This window comes from Ochotona curzoniae, unplaced genomic scaffold, assembly GCF_017591425.1.
Source record: "Ochotona curzoniae isolate NIBS_2020 unplaced genomic scaffold, NIBS_Ocur_1.0 contig_1, whole genome shotgun sequence".
NCBI classification, from domain to species: domain Eukaryota; kingdom Metazoa; phylum Chordata; class Mammalia; order Lagomorpha; family Ochotonidae; genus Ochotona; species Ochotona curzoniae.
In genome coordinates this window covers 32765280-32788423 of record NW_024464918.1, presented here as the reverse complement: position 1 = coordinate 32788423, position 23144 = coordinate 32765280, and the positions used below count along the sequence as shown (strand labels likewise).

General features: G+C 41.7%; 1 protein-coding gene across 1 annotated transcript in view; it reads right to left on the bottom strand.

Moving 5' to 3' along the window:
- CCDC192 (coiled-coil domain containing 192) overlaps positions 1–23144 on the bottom strand; it is a 169153-nt gene that overhangs the window by 133115 nt on the left and 12894 nt on the right. The window contains 1 exon segment of the mRNA XM_040974532.1: positions 10256–10363. Coding sequence (XP_040830466.1) covers positions 10256–10363 — 108 coding nt within the window.

Genomic DNA, 23144 nt, shown 5'->3' with positions numbered 1-23144 from the left:
ATTTTGAAAGCCTCTGCTAGACTGCTGTCACTCGACAGACCCACTAAGTAAGCTCTAAAGATCACACAATTTCAAATGTCAATATTCCTGGGGCTAATGAGTCAAATTGTCACACATAAAATATATGCTTGGGACAACATTGTGGTGGAGCAGGTTAAGCCTCCACTTGTGATGCCTGCATTCCACATCAGAGGACCAATCAGTGTGTTCCTACTGCTTCGTGGGAGACCGTGGGTAACGACTCCAACGCCTGGGTGCTGCCACTCATGTGGGACATCCAGAAGGAATACTGGGCTCCTGACTCTGGCTTGGCCTACTTACAGCTGAAAATCAATAAATATTAATGACACACATACAACTCATTTGAAAGCAACATCCAAGTGACAGAAAACCCTGAGCCTTCATGCAGCTTCCTGTAGATAATGAATTCACACTAGCATCAAAGCAGTCAAGCGTAAGGTAGTTGAGCTGACCATAGATCGTACAATCATCTAGAATGTGGGATCAATCCTGAGTTCATCCTGCTTTGTTTCTTAGTCCTTACACTTAATCCCCAAATCCAATTCACGAACGCTTCTTGCCTCCGTCTTCCATCACTCATTAAACATTGTCATTTCTAAGCCAAAACTCTGTCTTCCATCACTCGTTAAGTCAGAATTTTACAGCAGTCCCCATAATGATATGCCTGACTCCAGTCTCTCCAACCTGCCCTTCTGATAATTTTCGCTCAGACTTTTCTCTCTTGAATGCAAAATGGAATATATCTCGTTTAGTGCTTTCAATGGCTCCCCATTCCCTAGAGATCAACTCAAATGTTACTATAGAAACACCATAGGATATGACAGCAGATGGATGAGAAATTATGAGAACACCTAAACTTGGAGAAGAAAATAAAAAAGCTTTTCAGAGGAACTTAACTATAAATGAAGAGTTGTAAAGAAATGTCTTTTGAGTATTTGGGGATAGTGAGAAAGGAGAGACAATAAGGAAGCAGAGAAATTCCAGGCAGAAAAAGCAAAGTGGGCATTAAATCAAACTGACTAGGAGGAAGAAAGCTTTTGTTTTTGGATGAGAGAAAGCATACGGTATATTCAAGGAAGTGTAAGTGACAGAATAGTGGTCCATACAGGATGGCAGAAGGCACAGCTGAGGAAGTAAGTGGTGAGAGCCTAAAGGGCACTGTAAAATCTCTCATAAGGAATAAAGATTTGACCTTGACAATGAATGGGGCTAGCCTAGGATTTTTTAGTTGAGCTCACTGTTGTAAAATGTAGTGATGTGGAGTCATTTAATAAGGAGCATGTTAAGACAAATTCAGGGTGCCCGGCGCGGTGGCGCAAGTGGTTAAGGTCCTCACCTTGCACGCCCGGGATCCCATATGGGCGCCGGTTCTAATCCCAGCGGCCCCGCTTCCCTTCCAGCTCCCTGCCTGTGGCCCGGGAAAGCAGTCGAGGACGGCCCAAAGCCTTGGGACCCTGCACCCACGTGGGAGACCCAGAAGAGGCTCCTGGCTTCGGATTGGCATAGCATCGGCCGTTGCGCTCACTTGGGGAGTGAATCATCGGACGGAGGATCTTCCTCTCTGTCTCTCCTCTCTGTATATCTGCCTTTCCAATTAAAAAAATAATAAAAATAAATCTTTAAAAAAAAAAGATAAATTCAGGGGAGGCTGGCACAGATGGTGGCCTGGAAGAAATGATGGCAAATAAAGAAAAATAAAAGATGGATTCAGGAGTTAGTTGTGGGTACATCATTCAGGAACCAGAGCAATGGATTAGCCACAGATGTCTGACATGAGCTATGAAATTTTCTACTTACTCTGGGGGCACTGACTTAGTAAGTGTGGAAGAAGAATCATGTCTGGGATAGGAGGGTGACAGGTTGGCTTTCTTGGCAATAGAGCATGAGGTAATTCAGAAAAAGTAAACAGAGCTGATTACTAGGTAGCCAGATGGGGTCAAAAGGCCAGAAATCAGCAGGTGCATGCCCTAAAGCCAGTCACCCAGGGAAAGTATACATAAAAATCCATTCACATCTGTAAGATGGGACACTCTATGTCCAAGGAACCACTCAAGTTAAACATGAGTGTATTTGGTGAGCTGTCTGACTTACACTAGGAGCTCAGCAAATGTCTGCTGAATGAACATGTGAAGAACTGAATGGAAGCATTTACCTAACTAATTGCTGGGGCTTCCCTATGATTTGCACTCCAAAGGCTCAGGAATTGGAAGTTTGGTCCTCAGTGCAGTGGTACAGAGGTTGCAGAACCATTAAGATCATGAGGGCTCCAGATCATGAATGGACTGGTGTGGCTTTGAGGGAGGGGGTCAGGTCTTGTAAGAGTAGATGATTCCCCTGACCATGGGTTGCAGTAATTCTACCTAGTAGCTCCTCTGAATTTCCCTTAGACAACACCTCTTGCTTCTCCCACACACACTCTTGTCATTGTGCTGTCACCTGTCATGAGCCTTCACCAAAGCCACATAGGTCCTGGCAACATGAACTTGAATCTGCAGAGCTGTGAGTTAAATAGAACATTCCATACGAAACAGCCCATTGTAAGAACACAAAGACAGGACAACTGGCTTACTATTCTACTGATAGGGGCAAAACACTGAAATTTAGTTTGCCACCTCAGAGAAAATCTTGGGAACAAAACTCAGGATAAACCCACCCAAATGCACCTGTGCGTTATCAACAGAACTATGACTGTGAAGGGACGAGGCCTTTTGTGTTTTCTTGAGGATTACAATTATTAGCATGCAGTCAGCTATTTAAAACTGACCTCTGTTTGATCTTGACATTTACAAGCAAAAGGAAGTCTTCAGTTGTGTAACAGGCCCGCAGTCCTCACATCCCGCCTGCAACTATAACAACAGAAGCCGATTTGTCCTTGTGCTTGATCCTATTCAAAACAACACATCCCTTCGCCAGCTTGGAGTTGTCCCCTTACATTCTCTGAGGCTCCCAATTTATGCCCAACAAGCCTGCAATGCAGTGAAGACTAACATCTGTTTAGATGAGAGGTTGTCAGGGCTTTTAATATTATATTAAAGAGGCAAGTCTTCTGCTATAAAATCCATCAGAAACCTGGCTAACCAAGATGTTGAATGAGGTTTCTGATTACCAGGCTTTGTGGTGATAAGAAAATCCACTTTAGGTCAAACAGAGTGCTTGTGACTTTATGACATTCAACTTCAAAACAGACTGGAAAACAAAAACTCATTCACAAAATCTCATGATTTCAGATTTGGCATATCAAGCATAATTTTGGAGCATTTGCAGAAATGAATACTCCTACCAAGGGCACATTACTTATTGCAAATAAACTTGACATCAAGGGACCCACTGTTGCATTTAAACAATGAAAAAGAACCAGAACATTTCTGAGCAATCTCAGTATGCATCAAACCACGTGCTCAGTTCATATTTCCAATATCAAAAATCTCGTTGGAGGTCAGTGTCCCTTCTATTCCCAAACTGAAAAAAAATACAGACTAAATATGAAGAGGTACAAAGAAGAAAATATTAGGAGTTAATTTTATGGTCCTACGTGTAAAGTTATGACTAATTTCTTGTTTATTACACTCACACATAATAGTTCTTTGAGCCTGTGTCTATTTGTTGTCCAAACCTTATTATACAGAAATGTGCCTAGTGAACTGAGAATAAAAATATTAGCTAAATTACTAAAACTTTCAAAAGAAAGTCAACTGTCAGAACCCTTCCTTTTTGGTGACTGATCTGTTTTCTGCAACCCCTTCAGCTGCTTTTTCAGCCCTGTCTCATGGCTGATGGCCCACTGCTGTGGGCTTATGGCCAAATAGCCCTATAAGTTCGCATCTTTGGAAATCTCCTTTTGAAGGGAAAACCAAAGTTCCATGAACCTTGGGCTAACATGGCAGTAACAACCTTAACTGTTGTTTACCACTGATTACACACACACGCACACACACACATACACACACATACACACAGAATCTATAACTACCACTTCATTCAAGCCTCAGGAACTAAACTTTCCTAGGGGATTTAAGACCCAGCCTAGTCCTGGCAACACTCCAGCATGGCCCAGCCAAGGATTTAATGCCACATAAGGTTTCCATTCGGAGCTCTACATGTTTTCAATGCTTATCTGTTTGTTGTCTACGTCTGCCCACTAAAACCTCAGTTAACCTTCTTTGCACGGTATCCCCACTTCTGAGAGCAGTGCCTGTCAGAGCACAATCTTGGTAAAACCCAGTTAAATGAAGAACTGAGTGCTGCCCCCAAACAGAACAAACTCTTCACTTGGCTTGGAACTCTTGAGTTGAGTTCTTGAACTCTTCCTGAGTGGATCTGAAGGAAGCAGAGGGATTGCCATCTCCCAGAACTAGATCACTCCTTTCTTCCTCTTTTTCTCAGATTCCTTTCAACTTGGATGTTCATTCCGACAACATACACATTTCCTTTAAAATTCAACTTTTTTGAAAGAGTTGTACACAGACACAGATACACACACACACACACACACACACACACACACACACACACACACAGGTTTTTCTCTTACATGCTGGTTCACTCCCTTCATGGCCCCAGTGGCCAGGGTTGGACCAAGCTTAAGCCAAGAGTCTGAAACTCTATGTGGGTCTCCACTTGGATGGTAGGTATTCAAGAAGCTGGGCCACCTTGTGCTGCTTTCCCAGGCCCATTAGAAGGGAAATGGATGGTAAGTGGAACAGCCAGGACCAAACTGGTCCTTCATGTAGGACGCCGACATCAAGTGGTGGCTCAACAGCTTTGCCACAATGCTGGTTCCATTCTTTCTTCAAATAGAGATCACAGACACTGATGATGCAATGACCAGATACCAGGGCTTCCTACTAAGCTCCTAGCCTAGGCAAAATCAAAATGGAGCAGACAGACAGACAGAAGCCCTAAGGGATGTAGAACAGTAATACAAAGTCAAGGAGCTCAAATCCCTCTACCAAATGAAGAGCTGAGCAGGAGTAGCAGACAAAGTTTGGAGATGAAAAAGTCAGCCAAGGGAGGACAAGGGTGCTTGCATGGAGGTAGGGGCGATAAATACAGGCATCCAGACATAAATATCCATGGTATGTACAAGGGTATATGCTATATCCATATTTAAAAGTCCATGAAAATGGAGCTCAAGATAATACACATACTCCATGGGCATTTGAACTTCTTTGTGAATATGAGAGGCAGACTTCTGTTATTGGTGGGGGCTGTGATTAACTTATAGGGCTCAAGTCATGCAGAGAATCATGCAGTAGGAATGACCTCTACAAGCAGCAGTGGAAATTCACTGACTTTTTTAGTCTGTTTGGGCTGTTACAGCAAGATACCATGGAATTGGGTAGCTTACACAACATAGAAACATGTTTCTTACAGTTCCACAGGTGAGAAATTCAAGACAGAGGCATCAACATTTAGTGCCTGGCGAGAGCCACTTCCTGGGTCATACTTGGCAGCTTTACCCACATACGGCCTCTTGCATGAGGCAACTTCAAAAAGCTCATGTGAAAATGCAATTCAATGCACAGAATGTTGGAAATCCCTGTGTCGTGTTTTCAGGGTATATTTTCCATGAATGCTTTTGAAAATCCCTCAGACACACAGATGTGAATTTTCTTACACCACAATAAACATCTTTTAATTTTATTTTCCACCAGTTTTTTTAAGTCTCCACTTACAAGGACTGTGATTTCAAACATGACAGCTCCACCCTCTTAATTTAATAACCTCTTGAGGATGTATCATTCTCATCCCCGTAGGGGTTAGGCTTCAATAGACCAACTTAGGGAAGACACAGACATTCAGACCACAGCATGTGCTAAGAGGAAAATCACCTCTTTCATTTCATCTTCAAATAACCCTACAAAACTATCACAGTACCCACCTCCTGGATAAGATAATACAAGTGAACTGTTTGATATCACAAAGCTAGCCGGGCAAGAGCAAAGCCTAACTTCACCCTGGCGGATGCCTGCAGCTGGGTTCTAGCAGCCCCCAATGAGCGGGACAGACCCAGCTTGGGTCCAATGCCAGCACCAGGACTGAAGGATCCACGCTTTATGGGGAATCTGTGGGTTTTCTTGGAATCTTAAGACAGCATACAAACTATCACATCTATTTGCATCTGTAGTCACAGAAAGCAGCCTGCCAGAGGTACCCCGGAACACGCTCCTGGTACCCCTGAATGCACTCCTGGTACCCCTGAACGCATTCCTGTTACCCCTGAATGCACTCCTGTTACCCCTGAACGCACTCCTGGTACCCCGAAATGCACTGGTGACAGCAGCCAGCTCACACACAACAATTGCTTTTTGTGAGTTCTGTAGAAACCCGTCTACTCATCCTTAGCCTGTTCCTGCCCTTTTTAAATCCCTCTTCTTTCTCTTTTCCTACAATTTCCAGACATTTGGCTTTCTTCCCACAGATTGTAAACCTACAGGAAAACATAATCGAGCATTCTGTTAAGTGAAACTGGGTAAAGTTCTGAGTTATCATTAAAACCCAGGTTAAAATATTAGAGTTTCATGACAATTTCCCACTCTTGCCAGCTGCCTGGCTGGTTATTTCTCACAGTTCTGACCAGCACAGATTGGAAGTCTTATTCTTACATGATCCTGATCCCGCATTTCTTTTACTTTGACAACAGTGACACGGTACAGAGAAACAAAGGATAATTGCCAGCTAGAGCCCAAGAACGAATTCCGTTTGCTTGTGACCTCACCAGCAGAAGGAACCACAATAAGCAGCTCCTGATTTCTTCCCTGTTTTGGGGGTTTGCTTTTGTTTTTATTTTCATAGTGCACCAGGGAGACTTTGCTGGAGGAGGCACTAAAATATCCTATGTGAATAAACTGAGGCTCAGAGCCAACAGCTGCTGGAGGAAGACAGCGGCTCCTGGCGCTGAGACTTTCCATCCTGATCTAATTCTGTGTTCGTCCCCAGAAGGCCAAGCTGAGAGCTAAGACTTTGGCTAGCAGGGAGATTTATCCTTTCCTCACAGGCAAATCCCACCAACTGACAAGATCATAAGTCCACACTCCTTCGTCTGGCACGGAGTTTTCCTCTCATCATTCTTCTGTCCACCCCATTTTAGCTCACCGGGCCAGCCCAGTACTCAGCCATTGGGCTCACACTGGAAGGGGCTTTAATTTTGATTCCAACTTTTGAAATTCGTGCCTTGGAATATTTTTTTAAAAGTTTGTGAAAAATGCATATGCTGAAAAAGCTTGGCATGGGTTTCAAAATGAACATGTTCTAATTTCCGTGAAAATTTGAAGAACCTTTATACACAATTTGAGTTACTATGAAGGCAACTAGTGTTCAATATCTTTGTGATAAATCATAAATAAATTCCACTGAAGAAGCCTTAATGTGGGTAGTGGCAAAAATATTCTCCCAAGCACACATACACACACTACAAATAGAAACAATCTGTTTGCAGTTGCTTGGTGGCATAACCAGATAAGGAAGACAGTGGCACCCAGTGGACAAATGTTTGACTGTTGGAGACAGGTGTTTCACGCTGAAATACTCTCAAGAACGTTCTTAAAAAAGGTCACTTGCTCTCCTTAGCCTAGGCTTCGCTCATCCTATTTCTTAAAACACTAAATCAAATTTTGTAACAAAGGCAGGAAAACTGTTCTTACAGTTTTATCTTTTCAAGGATACTTGAAAACTACACTGAAACACTGGAGAAACTCAAAACTTTGGGGTGAAATCCTTTGAAAACAGTCTCAGTATTTGATCTATTTCAGCTGTAACGGTAGACACAGCCAAACCTAACAAAATGCTCAACTTAACTAAAAAAAGTAATCTGAAAATATCCGCTATGTGCCTATACACACCAGCCTCTCCTCCTCAAACTGACCAACACCCGACTAAGTTCACCTGGTTACATAAACTTGGAACTTCAAGAACTATACTTTAGGACAAAATCACACCCTTTGACCAGAAACCTAATATTGTCATGCAGTTTAGTTCATCTAGAAGCCAAAGAACATGATTTTTTTTTCTAACCACTTTTTCAATGATTCTGCTTTCTGAGTCATGTGTGAGTACAGAACCCTCTTTCTCACTAAGGAGCTTCAAAAAGTTCATGGCCAAATCATATTATCTTTCAATTCCATTTTTTTTCCCCCACCAACTTTTTAAAGCCCTTTGTAAATCTTTTTCCCCAACATCTAACCTGTGTCTCACTTAGGCCAGTCACAAAGAAGCTGAACAAAACCCAGTTCCTATTTTCTGTATTTAATCTTCTCAACCCTGAAAAAATAAATTCATTTTTGGAATTCATTTTTGGAATTGTTTGGTATTATGTAAAGAGATCATGCAGTTAAGATCATTAACTAATGAGTGACTATTTATATGGGGTAGAAATATTTTACAAACAATAGAAGCAATGGGTACTTTCAGGAATGACCTGAATCTCACTGATTTACATGAGAAATCACTAAAACTCATTTAACAAAAAAATAAACATCGACCCCAGTGCAGCCAAAGACCAACAGAGGTGAACTCTCTTTGATTTGGAGGATCTGCAATTCTTAAGCTTTTTGGCTTTGAGTGGCATCTCAAATTCACCAAGACAATCTCAATTATTCATAACTCTGCTACAATGTGAGACTTGCCTTCATCTGTAGAACAAAAAATGACAAGCAGAGGCTACGGTATGAATGTATTTCCCAAAGGACAACATACTTTCTTCTTTGACTCAGAGCTTTTAGTGACCCCCTGCATTAATCCCGGCTAGTCAGTCACCTGTGAACATCCCAACATAAGAGGTGCACTTTTTCAGTAAGTTGAAAAATACACGGAGGTCACTGGGTGTGTCAGTGCATTGCATGTTACTTATATATCCTTCTCTGATAACATAGCAGATGTCTGCAGTTCTAATCAGATTTATGTCTTGCCCCCAAGAAACACTGGAGATGTTTCTTTCCACTGAAGTTTTGCAATATCACAGCTTTTATGTCACCTTATTTTTGTGAACAGCTCTTTTATCACCACTGGATTGTCTCATGATCGCAAAGAATGAGGTATGTTGACAAAGGAAGAATGCACAAAACAAAGTTAAGTTTGCCAAGAGAAATCTCTTGGTAACTGGGAAGGAATCCAGAAGCGGTTGCTAACCAAGGTCTGTGTTGAGCGGTTTTATGTATGCAAATAAAGCCAATCATGGGACTGACATGGATGTAGCCTGTTGGTATAGACACAGCTACAGGACGCTCAATCAAGTGCCAGATGTATGAGACGTTTGGAACAGGTGATCTCTCAGGGCTCCTGGAGCGTTACATCACGTATCTTCCTTTCCACAGCCCCTGGAGTCCTTGTCAGTAACTCAAGTACCTCTTGCCCTGCATGTCTTCAAAAATTCTAATACGTTTGTTACAATCAGATTATACTGTTCAAAGATACCACCTGTATTCTTTTTTAAATCCCGGATTGTGTTTCAAAAATGTTGTCGATATCTTCTCACCCAAATTTCTCAATTTATGAGAGATGAACAAATCCTCTACACATCTAGGGGTCCCTTCTGTCATTTTTTTCTCCACTTGTCACTCAGAATAAGCACAGATGTCCCCATGCCACACGGGGAACCCAGACATTTTGCAGCCAGACCCTTGGCCCCAGAGGAAAGACACTGATAACAAATAGCTGTACTGTGAATTGTTGACAAAGAGCAGTCTCACTGGTTTGGGTTTCAAAGGACCTACCTGCTGAATGCAATGCATAGAAGTCTAAAGTGCAGGGACCTCTGTACAGGCCAGGTTGACCAACAATATGCTCTGTTTCGAGGAGTTTCAAAAACCCAAGAGGGAAGCCAATATTTGAAGAACCCTCTTCCACGTAAACTTTTCTCAAATAAATCAAAACAATCCATCCTGTAGGACTCTAATAGGCTTAATTTTATCTTTGGGCTCCTCTGCTGCTAACACAAACAAACTTTACTTACTCCGGAAAACCACTTTAAGACACCTTGCCTAACTCCAGACTTGTGTCAAATGAAAACCAAATCAAATATAAATGTGGGGGAAGAAAAAGTTCTAAAATTTAAGCTAGAAAAGTTCCACACATGTTAAAGCAAGTTCTGCTATAACTAAAATGAATGAGATGCTGCATGTGTGTGCATGTAAATGTGTGAGAAGGGCACAGGTTAGAACACATGTTTAGAATTTACACACTTGCCAACATTGCACTCTGAGGAAGATATATTTCCAGTCCCAATGACAAGTATTACCTGTTTGGATAAAACTTTAGCCTTTTCTTCTGCTTCCTTTAGGCAAATCTCCAAGGACTCAAGATGGGCCAAAGCAAACGCTGTCTGTCCGACGTCCAGGGAGTCTTTCTTTAAAACAATAATCAACTATTACTTTTTGACCTGGAGAGTTTCCTGAATGTGTCTCAAACAATTTTATGGGCTTAGGATAGGCTTAATAAACGGTCCATCCCTTTTCCAAAGCACAATAATAAAACAAAACATTCTCAAAGATTAGTCTTATTTAATAGTTTAGGGTCTGAATGAGAGAGTAAAAATCAGATGACGATAAAGCAGCCTCAGGAAATAAGAAAACTATTCCCTCTGGAATATAATTAATATGCAACTTCACGTGGGGAAAATCAAAAGGTCACATTCCTAATGAGGTTGTTACCCTAGGCTGCCATTTTAACCTTCACCAAATATGAGCAACAGGGTCATCTGAACTTCAGAGAGGGCCTGTTTCCTCTGGTCATCACTTTCTTAACACAGAAGGAATTCAAGACAGAGACCCAAGGCTTCAGAATCAGCTCCTTCCCCAGCGTCAGGCTAAGTATTCCCATCAGGAGCTGTGTAGACTTTGCCTCCCCAGACGATCTTCAAGTTGCTTCTCCTCCACTGAAGCTGACGAGTCTGCAGATGTGGCATGGATATCAGCGATGGCCCTCCTGAGTCTGGAGCACACCCTAATGAATCTCTGGCTATTGGGACAATTAATAATCACAGAGCAGTGTGAAATGGCAAGAGGAAAACAGCCCAGATGCAAGGCTCCAGACCTTCCCTCAGCCTTTCTGGTTGTGCTCTGTTTTTCTCTGAGTGCACCTGCTGCTTCAGCTGCTTCTGATTAACCCCACAAAGGATAAACTTAGTTCCTGTCTATTTACAGGATCTGCTGCTTTGGTTTTTCCCTTTGGTGTCTGAGACCACTGTTTTGACACAATGATACAATAGAGCCATCTGGTGGTAACCGGAACCAGGTATTTTTAAAAAGAGCATTCATTTGATTCTATCACTGTGCTACAAACATAGCTCCTACCACGGGCCTCCAATACAGATATTACAGCATCGGATGAAGAATACAAGAAGGGTGGTATGACACATACACAACCTGGCGTTGCCCTATCAGGCTGTCCAATCCCTAAAAAGTTTTTCGTCAGGGATGAACCAGTTAGGCTGCTGTGATGGTGTTAAGAAGGAAGTAAACCAAGGATGCTAAGCATCTCATGCTGAATCCAGAAGTTCAAGAGTGGGTCCAAAGATTCCCAAACAAGCCTTAAGAAATTGAGAAAGTCGTATCGTATTATACTTGGAGATAAATGGATATTTTTAAAAATATTTTATGCACAAAGGGGTGAGTGTAAAGTCTAAACTGTTCTAATAAGGTGGGGAATCTTGATCTACATTGCCATTTTCCTGAGACAGTCCTCCCATCTGATGTTTGATCTCAAAAGCAATTCTTAAAAATCTGAATGAGTAAGCCTGTCAACCCATTTCTCCTGGCCATTTTCTGCAAACACTCAAAACTTCCCCAGCCAACGACAACCATTCCTGGGAAAACAAAAGCACTGTTAAGGCAAAGCCAAATGATGTGGGATATCCAGTACTAATAAATCCAGGAGATATACAACTGGAGGAACTTGTGAAGAAATGCAAATATATCTTTTGCACCCCAACTATAATCTGCTGGTCCCTACCCTACAACCTATCCTACCTGCCGTCCCAACTCCACAGCTGGAAACAGCTAATAGAAAAAGAACCACTTCACCCTGGCAAACTGGGAGACAAGCCTGTTAACTACTGCTGGGGTCCGTGTGGTGGGTGTGGAAGACACGAAGGTGTGAAGAGAACTGTTCCATTGCAGGCAAGGCCACAAGGAATTTCCCATTGCGTGGCAAGGCCAGGCGGATGTTTCTGCACCCACCTGAAGGCATTTCCACTTCCCTGTGCATGGACACCAGACAACCCCGCTGAGATTTCTGTAATCTATTTAGGCATTGTCTGCCACTGCAGAGGTGGTCTTCACTATCAATGTGAGCTTGGAAGTTGATGTTGCTGATAACATCTTGGCAAAATGGCCTTTTACAATTCATGCTGTCTGTCTCTATTGTCTCCACTCACCATTCCTGATCTTTAGCTCCCTCCTTCTATGATGCATTTTCTCCCTTAACTAATTCAAGATTAAGTTGTAGAATGAGGACTGTAGTAGGAATGTTACTGATTGATACGCACCATCCACTGAGAACTTCTATTGAGAGTTTTAAGGTGAAACAAACAGCAGAATTATCCTTGGGAACACCCACTTGACCATGACATAAAAAGTCTGTGCCAGAGTTTGTGACTACTTCTATATAAATAAAGCGGATAGCTTTCTCACATTGTCCTTTATGATCCTGGAATTGTAGTGGTCCATTTCTTTTTTTTTTCTACACCTATTCCACACACCTTCCTCGAGTTCCAAATTTGGCTGGAGCTGGACTTTGGCAAACTACAAAGGAGAAAAACGCCAGGAACAACTTTGGAAACCAGTAGAAACATGTTCTGGGCCCGGCACAGTGACCTAGCGGCTAAAGTCCTCGCCTTGAAAGTGCCAGGATCCCATATGAATGCTGGTTCTAATCCCAGCAACTCCACTTCTCATCCAGTTCCCTGCTTGTGGCTTGGAAAGGCAGTCGAGGATGGCCCAATGCTTTGGGACCCTGCACCCTTGTGGGAGACCTGGAGGAAGTTCCTGACTCCTGGCTCCGGATTGGGGACAGCACCGGCCACTGCGCTCACTTGGGGAATGAATCATCGGACAAAAGATCTTCCTCTCTCTCTCTCTCTCCTCCTCTCTGTATATCTGACTTCGTAATAAGAAATAAAGAAATCTTTAAAAAAAAACATGAGGTTCTGAAGAGAGGTATATGGTTCCAAAGTCTCTTAAATGGAATAGTTGATGACCACCCTGAGTTTGGAGGATGCCGTGACAAGGCAGCAGAAAGAATGAACTTATTCCATCCATTTAATTCTACTTCCAGGCACACATGCAACCTGTGTTAATGACAAAAATGTACACTCAGTGGTTAAAGTAATTGATGAATTACAATAACCATCAGCTAGCTGCATGACATCGAAATGTTGAAAATGTAACAAATAAGCAGATTTGAAGGATCAAGCCTGTGTGAATTTCCAATAGGTAAACACCAGTAGTTTAATGGTCATTTTTAATTTGCATTTTTTGCCTTATAATTTTCTTCCTCAATATTAGGCCCATAAGCTCAGTATACATACAGTTAAGACTGCCAAGATGAATAATATGAAAAATCCAGCAAACTCTAAGACTGTAGTTCAAGGCATATGACTATTTTGTGTATTGAAGTTGATCATTTACTAATTGGACAAATCAAATCTTTTTTTTTTTTTAAGATTTATTTATTTTCATTGCAAAGTCAGATATACAGAGAGGAAGATCTTCCGTCTGATGATTCACTCCCCAAGTGAGCGCAAGTGCCAGTGCTGCGCCAATCTGAAGCTGGAAACCAGGAACTTCATCCAGGTCTCCCACATGGGTGCAAGGTCCCAAGGCTTTGGGCCGTCCTCAACTGCTTTCCCAGGCCACAAGCAGGGAACCGAATGGGAAGTGAAGCTGCCGGGATTAGGACCAGCATTCATATGGGATCCCAGCACTTTCAAGGCGAGGACTTTAGCAGCTGGGCCAGCATGCTGGGCCCCTAATTGGACAAATCTTATATAAAGTTGTAAGAGTAGACTTGCTTTCAGTTATAGATTTTAGAATCTCATCTGAGAATCTGGAAGAACATTTAAAAATTTTTAAACTGATTCTCAATGTCTTTAACCTTTTAAGCCTTTCATTCCCTTTCACAAATGACCTTGGCACTTATTTCTCAGCCATTTGAATTCCCTCCAGCCTTAAAGATGGGCTCAAGGTCTCACTGACCAACCCCTACCTCATGTACCTGGAAAGGCCTTGTGAACAGTGGCCAGTCAGGCTGTGCTGAGCATGTGGGCAGCGCTTAATGACTAACTGCTGATGGACTGAGGGCTCAGTGGTCCAGGGAACGGAGTGCCCCAACAGGAGCAGTGCTTCATGCGCAGGTACCCTAACAGGGACTTCTTTGGAAACTGCTTCTACTTTCATCCAGCCTGGGACACAAGCAGTAATCAGAGCTCCAGGGAAGCTCACCTTGTCAAGGTCAGGGCCAGTCAGAGCAGCCAAGGGCAAGGAGGCTGAGTGATGAAGGGGCTATTGTCAGACTGCTGAGACAAGAAAGGTAAATTCTTCAACAGGTGAAGAACTTCATGTATGTTCATAATCATATTACCCTATCCCCTTTAAGAGAAAGGTGTGTTATGAAAAAGACATGGGCCAGGTGTAGAGAATGAAGTGTTTGGAACAATCCGGAGCCCCCAACATGCCAAAGTGCAGCCACGGGCCCTGCTTGGTGAGTAATAACTTCCCACAAGGTAAAACATGCTTTCAACACATTTTGTGATGGTGGAGCTTCCTGTTTAGTGCCTTCATCTTTCCTGCTGCTTGCAGGACATTCGTGGACCTACATTTCTTCATGCTTCTACAACCTGCTCATGGTCTTCAAGCTGACTTAGGTCTTGCCAACTGATCACTCACAACCCACCACCCACACGGAAAACCTCATCCTCTTGTGTCCCTTTTGCTTAGCTTTTGCCAACAATTTCTTAGACTATTGCTATTTCGGAAGAAATCAAAAACTCTATTTCTTGTGCTTCAATCCTTTTCTGTGAAAACAGTACCACTATGTGTTCAGGGATGCCTCAGTCATCACTCAGTAAGATACTTTAAGGCCAAATGCCATCAGACTACAACATCAATTGTCAGAAAGTGCCCATTGTCATGACTGGGCAGGAGCTGGTTCTAGGAGGTTGCCAGGGATCAATTAAGAGATACTCTGCTTTGTGACCTGGAAGCTATATTTGGTATTAGATCTGATTCTAAGGGATCATGTCACTTTGGTCCACCTATTCCACCTGTGTGGCCTCAGCATTTTCATCTTTTCTTGAAGAATGTGTTGACTAGGCCCTTGCCAGACACATATGTCCACATCAATGGAGTGACAGAACACAGTTAAGCAAAGTTAAGTAGCACCAGGTAAAATGGCATCAACAATGGTTGGTGAGGTATTCCCTTAGAGGTGGGGGTGCTCTGTGCCTCACCTGAAGTGAAAATAGAGGAGAAATAGTAAGGAGAGTATGTTAGAATCAATTCTAGGAGGAGAAATTCAGTATGGAAATCCATACACTGTCTCTACTTCCCTAGGCAGTAGTTCTGGTGCCAACGAGGCACAATAGACCAGTGTAATCAACAGCCTCACCTTCTCTCCTCTCACACCCTGTTCCTCTGTCTGCTTCTCCCTTGGTCTCAACCAGAAGCCATTGGGGTCCAAGAAGAGTAGCTCCCCTGCAAAGAACAGAGGAGGGTAAGGGTGCAGAGTCAAGATGGAGAAGGAAAAATTTAACTTTACTCTAAGCCTTTCCCTGTCTTACTGGTTCTCCAGTGTCAGTGTTGGTTTGTGATAACATTTCCATCAGGCAGGAACTAAAGGACAAAAGCAAAATTTTAAATAGAACACCGGATTTTTCATGGAGCCAAAAGTATTCCATTCAGAGGCTTGTCCTTTACTCTGAGATTAGAATCATTTCTTTTTGTGTCAAGGGGATATACCTTTAACAAATGATGGTGGTGGTCTACGGAAATTCCTGTGTTCCAGTTGTCCTTTCTTGAAAAAATAAAAAGTAAAGTTGGCAGTCCTATGAGAACTCACCCTAAATACCTGAAGGACAAAAATTTTTACGAAATATGAAAGTGCACAGAACCCCTATGTAACAGACCTCTTTAACTTCTGACCCCTGAATTCCCCTGTTCTGATCTGGGATGGGCTTGTCTGGAATATCAAGTTTTCTCCCTTAGAAAGTTTACAGGACCTTATTTTTCTAGGAAAAAATCCCGTCAACCTTCCACCCTGTGAAAGATTTAACTACTTTTCCATTTCTATAGTCCTAACAGATAGAAATAAAAGCCATCAGAAAGGAATTGTTGACTCAGATATTCATTTATAAAGACTGTTGGCATGTAACTTGAAGAGAAACAACTGTGTTGCATTTGATAGCTTCATAATAACTTTAAATAATGGCTTACCCCCAAATCTTTAACTTGCCAACTCTCATTTCAATTCAGTTCAAAGAAATTCAATTCATATAAGTTCAAAACATATTTATTGAGGGCTATTTGCCAAGTATTCATGGCAAGTAGTGGGGAAATTAGTGGTAACAAAATAGGCCTGATTAATGTCCTCACCAGAACTCTCAGCTTAGTCTTTCCTCAATGCAAAAATCCTAGAATTCAATTTGATGTAAAAAAAAAAAAAAGAAAAGAAAAAAAAAAGAAATATGACAAAGGAATGTCAAAAGTTTGGTGGTTAACTTAACACCATTATGTTTGTTCATAAAAAATTGCTCTCAGTTACAGGGTCTCATTCTTTTCCTTTAGGATTCTGGAAGATGTCAGAGTGGAAGAGGAAAAGGTCTCCTAGGGAAAACAGCACTAGGGAAACAAACTGGGAAGCAAGAGCTATCTCTCACGGCGTGTATTTAAATTAGTAGTCACACAGACTCTGGCTTAGAGGAGACCGAAATTTTTACCTCCTGAAGGTACTTTGAACATGTGAGGAAAAAGAACTAGGCTGAGATTCATGCTTAGAGCTCCCATTATATGCAATTAGTATAAACGCTTTGGTTTATGAACAAATTCTATGAGTAAATGATGACATCTGAATTCTTAGGGGGAAAAAAATGAGTGTATACTTACAAGCGCATTTTGCATAACTGTGTATACTGTTTCAGAATGGTAAACACCCTTCTTCATGCCATCCTTAGAGCCCAAATTAAGAATTTCTTTTTTAGAATTTGTACTAAATGCATATTTATAGAGAGAATATTTTATTTCAACCGCTGGAACTTTTTTTTTCCAAAACCAAACACAAAATGTTAATGAATGAGCCCATCAGAATACTCTTGCTGCCTCTTTATAAGCTGTAGGGAGGAATAAGGAAGACTCTTCCTCTGGGGAAAGCCTCCAGTTTCAAAGGAAACCAAGAGTTCCTCTTTCTGGACAGCACGCCAAGCAGTCTTTCCCAAGCAGGCCCAGACATCACAGCTGTAAGAGTCAACTCAGCTAGTGACTGCAAAGTGAATATTCCTGCCATGAAACCAGACTTGACTCACAATAAAAAGACAAAGGACGGTAACAGCACTGCCATTGAAACTATACTGTTAACTCTTAAAAAAGGAGAAACAGACATGTGTTCATCCCTGTTGAGCTTCAACTTTGCAAAATGAATAAAGATCAGGAGACTAGCTGAGTGACATTCTGAACAAACTTCATACCAATGAACATTTCAAAATACTCGACATGTTTGAAGTGGTAACTTTAATGTCCATTCTACCACAATTTGAGGTTTTAGCAGTTTGAAACAACTTAGAACAATGCAAATGTATAAAATAAATAATGAAGTAAAAAAACTAACCTATTATTAAAACTCAATTCAATTCTTCTTTTTCTAAAGGTCTATTTATTTGGAAGGCAGTGCGACAAGATAGGGAGATACAGAAGAGAGATGGGATGCAGAGGAGGGAGAGAGATTTTCCATTTGCAAGTTTACTTCTTAGATGACTGCTGGAGCCAAGGATGGGTCAGGCTGGAGCCAGAGGCCAGCAGTTCCATCTTAGTCACCCACTGGGTGGCAGGAGCCCAATCCATTGGCCCATCTTTCACTGCTCTCCCAGATGCATTAGTAGGAAGCTGGACTGGAAGCAGAGCAGTCACTCCTTTAACTAATGCTTATTATATGGAACCTTTATCCATTATGCAAAATGTTGGTCCCAATTCAACTACTTCTTACTTACTTCACAGGGTTGCTAGGACATTAAAGTTAAAAAAGATGAAAATATTAAAATTTGTAAAAGGCAAAAACTTAAGATAATCTTACTGAATGAATGGATTTTATTTTTTATTTAAAATTTTGTGTTTAAAGTCTTCCATTAAGTGGGGAATAAGACATTGCAAATATTTTTCGCATTTGTCAACACAGTGCTCTGTATAGCCTTTTGAAACTGAATTACTTATTTTCTCACATATCATGCATAAGTTCAAATCCTGAGTTCTTTGACATATTGACTAACCATGCGTTCATCTTTCCACTGAATTCCAATAGAAATTGCATATGACAGTGGGACAAAAGATTTTCAAGTCATCTTATTTAGTTTTATTGCCCTAAACTGGATGGTTGGTCTTTGTGAATAAACCACTGGTCTACTATAAACAGCAACTGTTTTATTGTTTGGTGTGTTGAGTAGAGGCAGTATTTCTTCCCCTGCCAATGAGTTTTAGGTTCTAAATAAGTAAACTTCAAGGAAATCCTAGAAACTTAATTGCAGTGATAAGACCTTGCAGAGTCCAAGGGTTTCGCTCCCAAAACTCAGCGAGCAGATCCTTAGTTGAACCTGATGTTCCATGAGAAATCTCTTCCTTCCCCCCTGCCTGGCATTTGTACAACCTTACTCCTTACAAGTTCTGAAGGCAAATGTGTTATGAATCCTTTTTGTATCAGATAAAAGCTCAGCAACAATTTCCAGAGTACATTCCAAGATGATAAGGCAAGCCGGGGACAAGAGGCAGGTTCACTTTTCCTGTGAATTTCCATTTCATTTAAGGTCTCCAAGCCTAACCTGGCATAGAATATCGGCAAGAATACCCAACACACAAAACATAAGCTATTGAGGGAACTTCATCTGTGAAATGGGACCACTATACCGAGTCCACCATGAGTTACATGTGGCTGGCTGCCGTGCTGTTCTGAAGCCCAGGGTCTTCCTTGCTTGAACTTCACATTCTGCAGCTCCTCAAAGATCAGGAAACCCCCTCTCAGTACCCGGAATAGCAAAGGAATGGACATATTTCTTGGGCTCCCCAAGTTGGACACAGCAGCCAACATGACTCCAACATGACAAGCATGACATGAGAAAGCTGTCAAACAGAATGGAATAAGGGCAAGTGGAGAGAGTTATTCTGCGGTCAGAACCTGCAGTGACAGCTGTTTTGGAAACAGTCCCTCATATGCAAGGGAAATGACAAATGAGCTGGGGCCTACGCCCTGTGGCAGCTAACAGGGCAACAGGCTCACCACCAAAGTCTGCAGGAGAGTTGGCTACAGTTTACAACCTGCCTCTGCTGACCCTCTTAACCTCTGAAATAGCGAACAGCCTTTAAGGATTCTTTTTCCACTTTCGTACCAGCTAGATCAGGCTCTGCTGAATTCAAATACAAAGCTGAACAATGAGAGGTAGTAGTAAAGACCACTCACTGTTCACAAGACTTTATGTAAATGATTCAATTACCCTCAGCCTCCCTTTCCTCATCTACAAAAGAGGAGGAAATGATAACTCCAGGACTGCTCCGATGTTTTAATGTGGTAATTCAGGAAAATGCTTAGCACAATGCTGGGTCCACAGTGGGGAGTCAAATAGCAAAAAGCTAAGCTACCTTTTTAGGTTGTAGATTTTTGTTTCTTAGTTGAACACAAAGACTGTTACAAACCTATGTTCTCAGCAACATGTTGCTGCACCTAGCCTGGCTACTCCTTGCTGGAAATGGTAAATCACGCACAATACAAGAGCGGTAATTCAACAACGCAGCTGGAGAGGGTGCAGTCTGTACTCTACCCTGCCAACTAAAGGGAACTTCTCTGACCTACTCATTTCTCCCTTGTCTGCATCGTCTAGGTCAACCCATTCTTGGGGGTTTTGACATTGAAGAGGAGCAAGGAGTGTGAACCAAGAGTAAAGGAGACAGTTAAAAGGAGTTTTTGAAGAGAAAACTTGGGAAAAGCTGTTACGCAAGACTGAAGCTTGTGGGGAAAAAAAGAAAGATTTTTAAAATAAGTTGCTTTGAAATTTTCCCCACATTTTTTGGGTCAATGTGACTTAATCTTGCATAACACCACAGTTCACTGGGCCCTACTATGGTTTACTTTTTTGGAATTTCTACTTGTAAAATGGACACTCAGGATTTTTTATCTTTTCTTTGTGGTCAAAGAACAAAAATAATTATTTGGAAAGTAAGAATGAAATTCATCCTATCCTGCAGTTATACAGGTTGGATTGGAGAGTTTTAAAATCTAATATATGTGAAATCTTACGATTTTTTTCCTATATTTGAAGATTTGCCATTTTGTCACTCTAGGAAAATTTTCCATTTTTAGTTATAATCATTTCCAAGTATCATCTTTAAAAACCTCAAAAATTGGGCCCGGCACGATGGCACAGTGGTTAAGGTCCTCACCTTGCACGCCCCAGGATCCCATATGGGCACCGGTTCTAATCCCAGCAGCCCCGCTTCCCATCCAGCTTCCTGCCTGTGGCCCGGGAAAGCAGTCGAGGACAGCCCAAAGCTTTGGGACCCTGCACTAGTGTGGGAGACCCGGAAGAGGCTCCTGGCTTCGGATTGGCTCAGCTCAAGCCGTTGTGGCCGCCTGGGGAGTGAATCATCAGATGGAAGATCTTCCTCTCCTCCTCTCTGTATATCTGCCTTTCCAATAAAAATAAAAAATAAATCTTTATAAAAAAAAAACCCTCAAAAATCTCCAGATTAAAAGAGTAAGTTAATTAAGAGTGAAGTTAATAATCATCCTTTACTTTCCTGAACGTACTGTCTTTCAAGAAGATGTAAGAGACAAGACACCATTCTTATAGTATAGTTTTAGCTTTCACTGAGTATGATTGGGAATATAAATTTGCCATGTTTAACTGATAATGACCAAGGAGAAGATCATCAACAGAGGGAAACCTCTGAGAACCTTAAACAGATCAGAAGAGGAACATGGGTGGCCCAAGAAGCCGAGACCTGCACTGTCCAACATGACGCCACTACCTGTACATGACTCTCCAATAACCAAAATGTGCTTCATCTGAGAACATCTCATGAGAACGATTTTGGATATACTGGGTTAAATAAGTTATCTCATTAATTTGCTTATTGCAAAAATGTTTAAGGTGACCACTGTATCATTTAAAATTACATAGACAGCTTGTGGGGAATTAATGTCCACGAAATGGACTAGAGATTTCAGAACTTGATTTCCTACAAGGGAATGTCCTCCAACTCAGGAATCCATGACTGAGGAACAATCTCTAAGATCAAAAGGAGTGATGGATGGACACAGCGCAGTGGGAATGATTGGCCTAAAGGTGTAACTCAAACATTGCAGTGGCTGGGTTGGGTTCCCTGCGCCAGCTCTGGGTTACAGCTTCCTAGTAAGACAGACCTTGGGAGGCAAGAGTGATGCCTCGTATAACTGTGTCCCTATCACCCACGTGGGAGACTTGGATGGAGTTCCTGCCTCCCACTTCAGCCCCAGTCTAGCCTAGACCCTGTGGGCATTTGGAAAGTGAACTAACAGTAATTTTGTTTTTTTGCCTCTCAAATAAACATTGTTTCTTTCCTTTTTTAGGAAATAGAGAATTCTTATACAGGAAAGACTATATCATCTAATATTTTATAACAGAAGTTTGGGCTTTTTTAGATAAAAGGATGTGTGGCAAAATTCTTTCATCTTTTGTGATATTTGCATGCCAATATCTGCATCTGATGTAATATTTTACTTACTGTGTTTAAATTTCACTAAATTTATAGTAAGGGCTCTGTTTCTTACTATTATGCTTTAATGAGTTATTTGAAGAATGGTGTTAAAAATAAAAATGAGGTTTTATTTGATTCAGGTGGCAAATTATTCAGATATTTTCCTAATAGTACATCCTGAACTTGGCCTAAGAATTAAGTGCTCATGTTACTTGAAAGCTACTTTGCGGGTACAAACCAGTTCTGACTATTTGAAACACTGGGATATCAGCCCAGTGTGGTGAGTGGTCACAGTCATTCTGGGAAAAAAAATTTTTTTTTCTAGATTTTTAGTAACATGATTATCAGGAAAGAATGTGAGAACACATTTCAAGGCAAAAACACCAAGCATTCCTGCATTCAGAAGGGGAAAGATGAACAAGACTTAGAGTATAGTTACTGTGGCCATAGATACTTCTATTTTGGGAAAGATTCCACTGGTAATAGCTCCTAGGGAAAGAAGGCTGTTCTAGAATTTATTACATTCTCCTTAGGCATTTGAGGCAAGCCAAATAGGATTTAATCTTTTCCAAAGAATGTTTCCAAGCCACATTTAATTTAAAAACATCTTGCAATTTAATCTCCCTTTGCATTAAGTGTATGAATCAATAAACGTTCTAACTGAACGACATAACGTGGCTAGCTGACCAGTATCAAATGCATGAAATCTGTTCATGGGTACTGAATATCGTTAATAGGTGAGATCCAGGGCTAAACCCTGGAAAATTCGAAGAACTTGTCAAAGTCCCCACCTTTCAGGAGCTCACAGTATGATGACAGATGAGGAAAGCAGCAGAGGTAACTCAGAGGACAAACAGAGAGAACACACGCAGATTAGCACCTTTTATTTTTAAGGAAGTGACGTGTGTGAAGTACTGAGCCCAGCACCTGGTAAACACTCAGGCTAATACAAAAAGATCTTCTCTTTGCTGGTTCACTCTCCAAACTGCCCAGACAGGTGTGGGTCAGGCCAAAGCCAAAAGCTAGTAACTCCATCCTAGTTTCCCAGGTGGGTGGCAGGGTCCCAAGGACTTAGGCTGTCTTCTGCTGCCTTCCCAGATGCATTAGCAGAAAGAAGGATCAAAGCAGAACACTGGGAATCAAGCTGTCTCTCTGATATGGGGTGATGCCAACTCAAGCAGTAGCTTAATCCGCTGCACCACA